Source organism: Amblyomma americanum, chromosome 7 (assembly GCF_052857255.1).
Source record: "Amblyomma americanum isolate KBUSLIRL-KWMA chromosome 7, ASM5285725v1, whole genome shotgun sequence".
In the NCBI taxonomy this organism is placed as follows: domain Eukaryota; kingdom Metazoa; phylum Arthropoda; class Arachnida; order Ixodida; family Ixodidae; genus Amblyomma; species Amblyomma americanum.
The window spans coordinates 150,793,553-150,805,410 of record NC_135503.1 but is presented as its reverse complement, the minus strand read 5'-3'; the positions used below and the strand labels follow the sequence as shown (position 1 = coordinate 150,805,410).

At 48.1% G+C, this 11,858-nt stretch overlaps 1 protein-coding gene across 1 annotated transcript in view; it reads right to left on the bottom strand.

The window, feature by feature from the left end:
• Positions 1-369: 369 nt before the first annotated feature.
• LOC144098172 (phospholipid-transporting ATPase ABCA3-like) overlaps positions 370-11,858 on the bottom strand; it is a 679,994-nt gene continuing 668,505 nt past the window's right edge. The window contains exons 9-10 of the mRNA XM_077630692.1: positions 937-1,156; positions 370-835 (exon numbers count right to left, since the gene is read on the bottom strand). Of these exons, the coding sequence (XP_077486818.1) occupies positions 551-835; positions 937-1,156 (505 nt within the window). The 3' untranslated portion in view covers positions 370-550. The remainder of the gene's footprint in view (positions 836-936; positions 1,157-11,858) is intronic.

Below are 11,858 nucleotides of genomic sequence, written 5' to 3'. Positions count from 1 at the left end.
GGTAAAGGTGGGAGAAAGAGATTGCCCTGCTTTTCATGCTTTAATGTCTTAGATAGACAGAAGCGCACTTCAGCCGCCCTCGTGTCGCTGAGGCTGGCCTGATTTAGAGGGCTTTGCCGGTAGCGAACCTGAAATACTTCCACAATGCCATGGTCCGCGAACGACAAGAATCACTTTCAATGTGGGCGATTTGATCATGCACTGCGACGAACGCTTCGCTCCACAATGCTGTGGAGTAAGCAGTTTGTTTGCAGATTTATCCCTTCACGACCTGCCAATCCAGCACTACACACGCGTTGGCGCGAAGCAGGCCCTGGAGGGGACTGAGAACGCATTCAGGCGAGCTAATTCACTCATTCAATGAATCAATCAGCGCAAGAAGAAATTTTTTTATATTAATAGTGCAGTTCAGAGAAGAATACGAGAGATAGCAGTGATCGAGAATCATGCAGAAGGTGCCAGAATATGAACTTCGCAAGGGGAGCGGCCGGGCGCGTGAATCCTAACGCCGGCCGAGTGCGGCGCTGCTGGCGCCGAGAGCACCGGCTCGTCAGGAGTTGCTGGCCTGCGGCGGTCCGGCAGCCGATGGAACGCCGACGGCGCCCAGCGTCGTCTCCAGCTCACTTGGCGGCCTCATCTTGTCGAAGTACTTGATCTCGATGGTGCCGAAGTCGACCATCTTGCGTTCGCGCGCGTAGCCCAGATAGATTTCGCCCAGCGACACGTCGTTGACCAGATAGTCGCCGAACTTGAGGCGCCCCTTGAGCGTCTCTAGCCCGTCGAACACGTCGCTCCAGTATATAGACTCGTCCTTGATGCGGAACCAGATCTGGTCCTGTGGGGTGAACCGTTCCGGTGAGTCAGCATACACTGCGCATCCAGAGAACACATGAGCGCGAGAGCAGCATGCTGAGGATGCCGCAGAGCCCGGCGTACCTTGCGGACCTCGGCGATGACGGAGTTGGGGAACATGTCGCTGACGGAGCGAGAGATGAGCTTGGAGGCCTTCTTTCCGTGCTGCTCGCTGCTCATCTTGATCACCACGTTGCAGCGCTGGCCGCACGTCTGCTTGATGTCCACGGTGCGTCCGAGCACCATGAAGTTGCCGTACGACAGGATGGCCAGTCGGTCGCAGAATATGTCGCTCTCGGCCATGCTGCGCGCGGGCGGCGACAGCTTCGCGTGAATGCCGGCTAATGTGTCCTATTCGGCTGCGCCTAGCCTAGTCATCGTGCAGCAGTTGTGACAGCCTGCCAGGCAAGCTGTATATGGTATCACGAGCCGTTGAGCGAAACCTCTCTCATACACTGGCGACTGGACGAGTGTATGCCGTATACACTCGACTAAGAGCCGCACTCGCGAAGTGACCACTCGCCCAACTTGGGAGCCCATATTCTTGGGGAAAAAAATTGCCCAAGAACTGATGCGTGTTACGTGTGTACAATTTTTTTTTGTATGGCATCCTCCCTCGGTAGCTGTCAAGTGATGACAAGACCAGCTGTCGGGCTAGTTGGTGTTGCATCATATTGGCCAACAGCGCATAGACACAGGGACGGAATACAAAACATGATGACATATGCCCTTAACTTATACTTTATTCCAGAAGGCCCCCAAACGACTGCTTATATATACCCTGAAGACAAACGCCCACCTGGGAAAATAAATTTAACACAGGCGGTGGCAATCGGGGATACGACAAAGATAAAACAACAAAAATGGAAGGTGCCTCCGGGATCCTACACTGGATCGGACCACAAGCGAACCTCACTTATCATTACAAAACCGACAGAGAGACGGAACCAGAACAGGGTGATAAAGAACATAGTAAACGCTTCTTCACAACAAATAAACTTCTAACACGGCGGAATGATTTGGCCAAAAATCATTTTATGACAGTACCGGCATGTTCAAACGAAGCAAGAAAATAGAGCTAAAAAACACGAACGCATACACCATGGTAAATAAAAAGAATGGCACGAAGGAAAAATAACAGCGGTTAAGATGATCGGGTACAAAAACGAAGAAAAATGAGCATGGATAAAAATAAAGAAGCCAAAAAATAACACGGATAAACGGCAAAACGTGAGGTGCATTAATCACTAAATGTATAAAAATAATGAATAAATATATACAGTTGACAAAGTTGTGAATGCTAAAAGCTAAACATAAAGTGGGCGGTAAAATAAGGAACACTAAAAAGAATGTAAAAGCTCGTCGGTGAAGCCAAGACGAAGTCAGGCAGAACTAGAGAGAAAGACAATCTCCTTATTCGATAGTGAAACGGAGGGTGGGCTTACACATTCACTCTTGAGCCTCAAAATCTTTGCTGCCTCGAATATTTGGCGTGTAAGTTTGTTGCGGCGCATTTTTAAAGCTGTGATCGGTTAGAACTTCAGGCAGCATGCTGTTTGGGGTTACAATTTCGACAGTGAACTGGCAGGTTCCTGAGAGACGTCCCTGATATGCCATTTCAATGTTCCATTAGCCTTTTGTTGATACATTGGCCGATGTATGCATGTATGCCTTGCCACTGGGTATAGAAGCAGTGGTTCGGCGGCCTTGTGGAATAAAGTTGAAGTTAAGCGCCTATGTCGTCGTGTTGTGTGTTCCGTCCGTGCTCGCCAATGTGGGGACAACTGCCTCCTGCTATCATTATCAGCTTGCAGTACACACCGCTGGGTACCATTCAAAGCAGAATTCCGACTAACTTTGGGAACGGGGCAACAGCCAACCACAGAGAGAAGGACGTGACTGGACGGTGTTATGATCAGAGGCGGCCCTCATTTTTACTTTTCCTCCCTCACCCTCACTTTTGAAGCCATGGCCCTCCCTCACCTTCGTCCTCTTTTTGAAAAGTTATCCGGCCCTCCCTCGCTTCGAAAAATTTGCTGGCCCTCCCTGGCCCTCACTAAGAATCATTTTAAAATTCTAGTTGCATTTTCTAGCCTGCAAACTTCTGGCGATATTACCGAGTACAAAACATACAAGACAAGCCCTCAAGGCTCTGTTCAACGAGAGGCTAGATGCTTATACTGTTGCGTGTGTGTGCGGGTACGTGTGTGTGAGCTGTTTCAGCTAATACGTGAGACAAAACCGAGACAGTTACGAGTTGGGCCCTAAAATATCGCTCCGACTTCATTTCTGGCACGCACTGCATGCATGCATGTGCCCTGCACTTATAACATTTCATTTTTAATTGTATTTATTTTGCTTATACTGCAACCCCCAATGGAGATTTTAGCAGGGTTGGATACACGTAAGTAAACACAACGTAATAACACACGCAATGAACTAAACAACAAAGTAGAATAACGCAGCTCGAAAATTTTGGAAAATAAGCGGACACAACCGATTTTTAAACAATACTGGAAACAAATGTCGACATAGATGATCTCGAAATGTGGTCATTGGTTAAGAGATTCCCGTCAATTAGTGTTCATGGAATGAATACTTAAAGCGGTTAGTACGCGTGGTAAACGGCTTTACTGTGCGGCTGTGTCTTCGGCTAGCGGCGTTACCAGATGGAAAAGAAACTATTCTCGTGAGGTCTGTCTTATAGTGCCCGTTAATAAACTGAAAGACGATTTTTAGTCTTTAGGCACGGTTTCTTTGCCTTAATGATGGCAAGTCTACTTTGGTTAACAGTTCTGTCACTTACATACGTCCACATCTATTTTAAATGAAGCGAGGTACTTATAATGTATCTCGAGAAAAGTTTCGATAGGATGAATGTTTAGGCTTCTTATCTAAAGCGGCGTCTGCAGTAGTGAGCAGTACAGCTTTGTGGTGCGATTTCTATCTACTATCTGGCTATTTATTTTGGCAGTAAGTTATCCCCTAACAAAAAAATTGGGGGGTGGTTTAGCTCTGGTTAAACCTGGAGTGACGCGGCAGCTACAGCTGGCTGAGTGGAACATGGTCACGTGGCGAACCACGTGATCAGCCACGGCGCCGCGCCGCCGGCAGCTGCTCCGCACCCCGTGGCCAACCACGTGACAGCGTGGCGGCGCAGCCACAGGGTGGCGCGCCGCCACGCTGAAGGCTCGAAATGCTACCATAATGTATCTATCGCTACAAAAGAGGTCGGGAATTGATTGATAATTCCCCTGAAATATGGTATACGATAATCGGGTTTAACATTCGTGCACAAATATTGTTTCAGTTCGTATAATACGGCAACAGTAGAGTTGGGGGCCTCTACATTGCTTCAATAATATGTTTAGCGTTTCCATTGTACGTTGTGCAAAAAATGCGCGCTACATTGGGTACATCAGGCATTGGTAAAATTTGAAGGGACGATTTAAACTGAATGCTGACACCTCCACCTCTACCATCACGATCCTTTCGGTATGAACTGCAGCCAGTGGTAACGAACTCGCTGTCAAGCACTGTATTGTTCTGCCAAGTTTCTGTCCCAACCGCTATTTCAGGGTCGTGCAAAAGCAGAAGGGGTCTTGTTTACGACACTTTTGCAATAACATTTAGTATTTTCAGGGTCTGAAGTACCTTAGTCCGTGGACAGTTTGATTTCTTTCTAAGCCTAAAGCGAGGAGCTCTTGTTTCACCCCAACTATACAGTACGCTATTAATGCTTAGCTTATCATCGATTAGCTTTAAAGCTTGGCGCCCTCTTTCACCTGCTCTTCACAGCTGTTCCACTGCAGTTTCCGTATTTCCATAACTTGTTTAGAAAAGTCCGCAGCTATTGATTTTGAGCTTTCTTGTTTTTTTTTTGTTTGGTATTGAGCAGATTTTGGTGTTTTTGAATGAAATATTGAAATTTTTTCCCAGAAGTCAAGGAGTTTCAAAACGACTGGTCGTGCCTTATTTATTTTTTTTTACCCACCCTGTGGCATCTTTCGACACCACTCACTGTTAAACCTAGTTGTTCCAGAAAAACACCATCAATTACTTCTTTTTCCAGTTCCTCGTTAAACTGTTTTATTCCGTAAATGATCAGGTTATTTCTCCTGCCTCTGTTTTCTAAATTGACTATCTGGTTCCTAATCGTACTAAACTGCTCCGAAAGTTCCGATATTGCCGATTCCATGTCTTTTATCTTCGTGGCTAAGACATTTAGGTCCGACAACTGTTTCTCAGTGCTATCAATTCGCTCAGTTAAACCGGAAAGCTTAACCTCAGTTATGTTTTGAGACGCCTGCAAGCCCCCTATTGTTGAATCAATCTTGCTCTACCTTGTAGCAATTCCGATAGCATTTGTTTTTCAATCGGCCAAGATTTGCTTCAACACCTCCACAAGACAACATATCTTTTGGTAATGCAATCACGCAAGAAAGGAAATGCTGAACACACAGTGGGCAGGGCAACAGCACTAGAAAGCGATCGTCACTCCTGCAGCAATGCGCAGATTTAGAATCACTAACCTGGACGGCAAAGCAAAAAGGATTGCATAGCATGCTGCCTCGTTTGCTGCTGCCATGCTCACTGTGCTAAAATGGACTGCTAAAATCAGTCAGCGCGTTGTTGTGTATGTGTACTATAACTAATGTACGCCAAGAGTAGTTAGAAAACAATTCAGTAGCGTTTACCACGATAATTACAAAAGTGCTAAGCACAGAATAGACTAAGAACGAGAAAATTTTGTAGGTCTCCTAATTACCATTACCCGATGGCATTGCGATGGCACTGTGTCTTCTGAATTTCACTCCTTCTAATCTGCCGCCATTTCGTGTGGTTTGCTACATGCTCGTCTGATGACGCTTCCACGCGCACGGATGTAAGATGATGAAGACCACAATTTCGAACTGCAGCCTGAGAGACTGGCACTTTCAACAACAACCCTCGTGAACGCGGCTGCGTGACGAAGACGATGACATTGCAAGCACAGCACGAGAGCTTGGCAGTTCGTACAAGCAGGATGTAAGGATCTGTCCCAACTTATTGTAAAAAATATGGAAATTATGAACCGACCGACTTAAAAGCGGAATGGCAATCCTTCTTGGGGATGCGCTCAGCCTATACCTCGCGTCTGTTCTGTTGCTGTCTTTTTGCTATGTGTTTCGTGGCGTATCCTAAATGCATTGGAAACAATTTGGTTATTGTAAATAGAATAAATTTTCACTCCTATAAATGCCATACTTAAAGAAAAGCTGTGGCGACGGCGTAGCGGTCTCAAGTAGCTGCCAGCGGAACTGATTTCTTAGAGCCGCCGAGAGTTCGCATCCTGCTCCTCCACCTTTAATATTTTGTATTTCTTTAGTGTCTTTCCCCTGTGCGGTGACGTGTTTCTGCTGCAGTGAGGCCCTTATGCGGTCGCTTAGAATAAAACATTATTGAGGCCACTTGAAAGTCAAACGGCTCGCTAAAACGCAGCCTATGGGCTGAATAATAGTAACCACTAACTACCCGAGTCTAGAGTGAACGATTCCTGTGGTTGCCATTTTAGTGCTCTAGTGCTTCCAATCAGCCGAAAAGTGGTGGTCTGTCTGTCCGAAGCGTGCTTATAGCACGTTGGTCGCCTTGGTCACGTGACGTTGTGACGTCATCACAAGCTGCCCATCAGATTGTGAGGAAACTGCCCACTGTGGCAGTTCAATTTAGTGATAAGTCACGCGCGATTTTTCAGGAACATAGGTCTCACAAGCCCCACCGATGGCAGCACCTGCCATCGCAGGTCAGTGGCGCGTTGCTTAACAGCTTCATCTCTGAGCCTGGAGCGGAATCAGGATTCCCAGGTATCTGTGAATGTAGAGAATGACCAATTCTACCGCAGTACAAGTTTAAAGTGATGCAATGACACGCAAACTTACATCATATGACATATCAACCAAAGTAAGCATGTTCAGGCCAAGCAACAGCAGAGAAATTCGAGATAAACGATGCGAAATAGGACTAACGGTGCTAGCGCACGAAAATGCATGGTTAACCCCAAACGAAACTGCCCGTGATTTTTTTTGCTTGCCACGTCTACGCCTTACTCAAACGCTGAGTGTTAATTACGTACCATGTCTGCTATAAATTTGGTTCACAAAATCAGGTGCGTGATTACGCTGTCACAGGTCTTACCAGGGACAGAAACAAACCAAGAGGTGTTGATGTTATGTGGAGAGCAGTACAACTTTTTCCTTTTAGCACATCGTACAATGCAAGGCGGAGAGAGAGATAATTCAGACCAAGGTGGTTAAGGTGCTGCTTTATTTTCATGGTAAGACCACAGTGGTCGCCGTTGCTCACCACACTGCGGCACCGCTTTCCTATACCGCAGTTCCAGAGAAAATATAATATAGAAAGAAGATATTTCTGTACTGAACTACTCACAGCGTGAATAAAAAAAAATCAACATCAACGCCGCCAACAGGCTTTGATGTGACAGCGGAATTTTGAAAAAGCATTTTTTGCGTTGCAGCCAATTCTGTGAAACCTCACTTAGCTGAAATCTGACTTCGTTCCGACAAAGAAGGGCTAGAACACGGGAATTCAACAGCCTTACTGGGTACAATGTCTACGTGTTTTATAAAACTCTACACTGTGATCATGCGACGGACTCGGTGCTAATAATGAAAATGTCGACCGCGCTACGCCGGTACCATGGTTCCCGTTGGAATCGCAGCCACCCGCACGGCCCGGCCAGTGGCCCCTTGTTATCGCACTATACTGGGCGCTTGACTTAATACTTTACACAATTGTTTAAAAAGGTTTTTGAGTTAGAAGAGCGCTTTTTTCTGCGGTGTAGTACATCACGACGCCGGAGAAGGTGTGCTGCACCCGCGTTTCGCGTTCACCTCGTGTACATACCTCCAGTGTGCAGAAACTACGTCTTCCCCGGGATCGTCACCCTAAGAAGTAGCGCTTTAAAATGGGAATTCATAATGGCGGCACAGGCAAAAGCGTTAACACGCAGTATGATTCGGGCCACCACCCTCGCCTTCGAGCAGTGAATTCTGCCCTCCATCGACCTCACCTCATCATGTCTTCCTTCACTCGCCCTCACCTCACCATGTCTTTCCTCCCTCACCCTCGTCCTCACGAATTTCCATCCTTCCTTCCTCCCCCACCCTCACCTCACCGTGTGAAATCCTCATGAGGTGAGGGTGAGGGCGCCCTCGTGAGGATGCCCATCTCTGGTTATTATCGGCTCGCCGTGCTGGACTTTCAGCCAGGTGCTCAACGCCGAGACGACGGGGCGGAACGGTCACCCACGATGTTTCACACGGAGCGCAGTTAGAGAGGGCAGGAGGGAGTGGGCCCAAGACTTAGCGGCGCACTAAAACGTTTCAGAGGTCGTCTTTTTACCGCGGTAACTCGATCTGCACGCGCCGAGCATTCTTAGAATCTTCGAATTATTGTCCTGTGCGGCCGATTTTTCTATTAACGCAAATTAAACGTTCCGGCTGCCGCCTTTTGTAGCACTAGCTGCACTACGCTAGCATTTCGAGCCTTCAGCGTGGCGGCGCCGCCACCGTGTGGCTCCATCTACTCCACCCAAAATTCCTGTCGCTTGAAAACTTTTTTCTAATATCCAGGAACACCGGCGGCGCGGCGCCGTGGCTGATCACGTGGTTGGTCAGGTAACCAGCCAAGTGGTGCGGAACAGCTGGTGATGCCGGCGGCGCGGCACGCCGGCGAAACTGAGCTGCCACAGCTGTGCGCATGCGTCGTGTCAAGTGGGACGAAGATGAAGAACGAACGCCCAGCCAAATTGAGCGGCGAAAGACTGACTTTGCAACTCGACTGAGCGAGTTCCACTCGGTCAGATGTAGCTATCACGTCATTCCAGGTTTAACCAGAGCTAAACCGCCGCAATTTTTTAACTTGCCCCCGAAAAGAGAAGGAGCCAGCCACAACGCGTGGAGTGCCTTCCAGCCAGTCGCGTGGCGGCTTGCCACTCTACCATCGGCAGAGCGATACGTAGCGATCGGCGAAAGCAAAGAGTCCACGCGTATTTTAATTTTCGTGGACCTTATTGATGCTTTGCAGTCTGTGACTGAAACTATTTATTCACGGAAAGCTGGAAAAACAAAACAAAAGTGAAAGCGAAGCCGCTATGCGAGTGGCTGCAACGACTTCCACGCGTTCACTGACTCGTCCTCTTTCCGGAGGTGAGTTAAAAGATAAAGGCGACAGTCGGGACGTTTAATTCGAATTAATAGGAAAATCGGCCGCACAGGACATTAATTCGAAGTTTCTAAGAATGCTCGGAGAGCGTAGAAAGAAGTACCGCTGCAAAAAGACGGTATCAGATTCCTCTTTAGTGCATCGGTAAGCTTCGCGTGTCAGCCACCGCCGGGTGCGCCAGTTCCTCCTGTTCCGGAGTTTAGACGAACAGCCCATCCGCGCCGCTCTTGAAGCCCTCTGAGAATCGCGATGCTTCCTGGTGAGTCAAGCGACCGTGTTATGGTCCTACGTGCACGCCCTTTACAAGGAGTCGTGCTGATGTTCTGCTACTGCTTTATGTGTAAACTCACGCTCATCCTCACTCTCTTCCACCGCTCGCTCTAAATGGGCTACGACCGCACGTGCCAATAAAGAATTCAGTCGGGACACTGAAGACTGATTACGGGTGGGAATGAGAAAGCATTAGTTCTTGCGGCGCGGAGAATTTTTCATTAAAGTTCTTTTTGAGAGAAGTTGGTCAGCGTGGTCTGTTGTGTACAAAAGTCGGCACACGTTCGGAACTAGGGGCTGCACATTGCCTTGGCGGCGACTCTCTCTCCGCGGCCTCTCATCCATGCAGCGCTTTGCAGTGCGCTTTGCCTTGAAGGGTCCTTGGCGCGGCTCTCCCCAGCCATCTGGTCCTTGACTCGGCCTCGACGCCTCGCTCGGATCTAAACCAAATTCGAAATTAGTAGGGAAAGCAGGAACGCCTTGGCAGTCCCCCTCTTCCCTAGAAACATGCACCCAGAATGTGACGTAGAAAGAAGGGCCAAACGAGCCGAAGCTCTACAGCGGAGGTTCCATAATATGGAAGCGAAAGAAGTCGCCTAGGTCGAGGAGGGCATGTGGCAGAACGGCTGCGGCGGTAGCCTCGGTAGTCGATGGCCGAGGGGCTTCGGTATCCTCGGCAGTCATCCGAGGCCGCAACATAGAGACTGCGGAGGAAGTTGCGATAGCGATCGCTTGCGTAGGAACGGAGGCCAAGTTTATAATTAGAGACAGCTAAACTGCCGTCTAAAATTTTGGAAAGGGGATGATATCACTGGAAGCGGCCAAAATCCTCACCCAATGAACGCTGAATAGGAAAATTCGGTTAATTTGGACACCCGCGAACGCTGCCGTCCCTGGTAACGAGGCGGCTCACAAGTTAGCCCGAAATTCCGGGTAGCCGTCGAGTCCCCTGCACATTGGGCCTACGACGAGTGTCTGCAAAATTACGGGGGAAATCATCGACCATTATAAATTAGGACGCAGACTGGTACCCGCGCCAAATGTTGGCCTAAATAATAGAGAAGCTGTTGCGTGGAGGCAGCTCCAAACTAATACCTTCAAGATCCCGGTCTGGGCACTTCACGTCCTACCAGAGCTTAGGCCGCAACAGTCCAAGGGCTGGCTGCCAGCCTCTAATCCGCGGGCGCATGACTCCCCGTTTTCCCAGGCCTGCGTGCCGGGGGCGGGGAGGAAGGCGCCTTTTTTCTGATGGAAACAAACGTTGTTTCAATCAATCAATCAATCAATCAATCAATCAATCAATCAATCAATCAATCAATCAATCAATCAATCAATCAATCAATCAATCAATCAATCAATCAACAACTGCCGCCGGCGGAATTTCGTTTAACGGGGCTAGTAATGCTGTCCCATTAAAATGGTTCGGCTCCTGAAATAAACAGAGATGGTTTGGAAAACTGACTCTACTCGGGCTTTGAGCATCCTACGGAAACGCTGGCTCCGAGCACCTGCGAGCTCCACCGGAAAATCTCCGGCGAAGCTCCATCGGCCAGGCAGGCAGATCTGTCAAAATGTTTAGGTTTACATCCACCGCACTGCACGGGAGCGGCTAAGTAGAGCATTGGTGCAGTTCGTCTGATCGCGGATTTTGAACTGGTAGCCTGTGGTGTTCCCGGATATTAGAAAAAAGTTTTCAAGTGACAGGAATTTTGGGTGGAGTAGATGGAACCGAAGCTGACTTCATTTTCGAGGGTGGAGGGAAGCCACTGACCGAGCGATGGCGACGTTAAGGAAATTGAAATGTACCTGCAGTTGAGTGCCTGATGCAACGTGAGCTAGCATGGTACAATTTTTAGCCGGAACGTAGCTGAACTGGAAAATGTCGCTTTTGTGAGAGGGGTGCACCCCGCCAAAAACACGAAAAGTGCGGTTTTTAGTGGAGTGTATACGGCATATTCATTTTTCTTTTTGCTACAGTATCCAACTTGCCTCTTTCTTGAATGGAAACCAGGAGGCTTTCCTTCTCAGCCGCGTAATGGGTCTCTGTAGACTGACTAGAAATACAGCGCCGCGATAAGAGCCGAAAAAGGTAGAACAAGCGCTGCAAATAACTTTAAAATTATTGGAAAAGACATAGATAATATGCGCTCTATCTATAACAAGGAGCACATGCGTTTCTTTAACAAGATACAGAAGGCATAAATGATAGAAATCTATGTACATAATTTAAATCTTGGATGAGAATAGAAGCTGTGCTGACACGCTCAATCTGGATGCTCAGGGCGGGGTTTTGAGGCACTGTGGTAGCGTTCTGTATTTCGTTACTGAATTATACGCGCAAACAAAATCATTGTGAATTTGGTTATCCAAATGAAAAAACGTGGCATTATTATGTGCCTGTAGAAAAGACTGCATGTCTGGTCCATTTATACGGCAGCGACGTGCCCCGTGCGCACTGTGTTAACAGTTGTACGCTCTTGTCACAGGCACAAACCGCTTGGCTGCACTCAGCG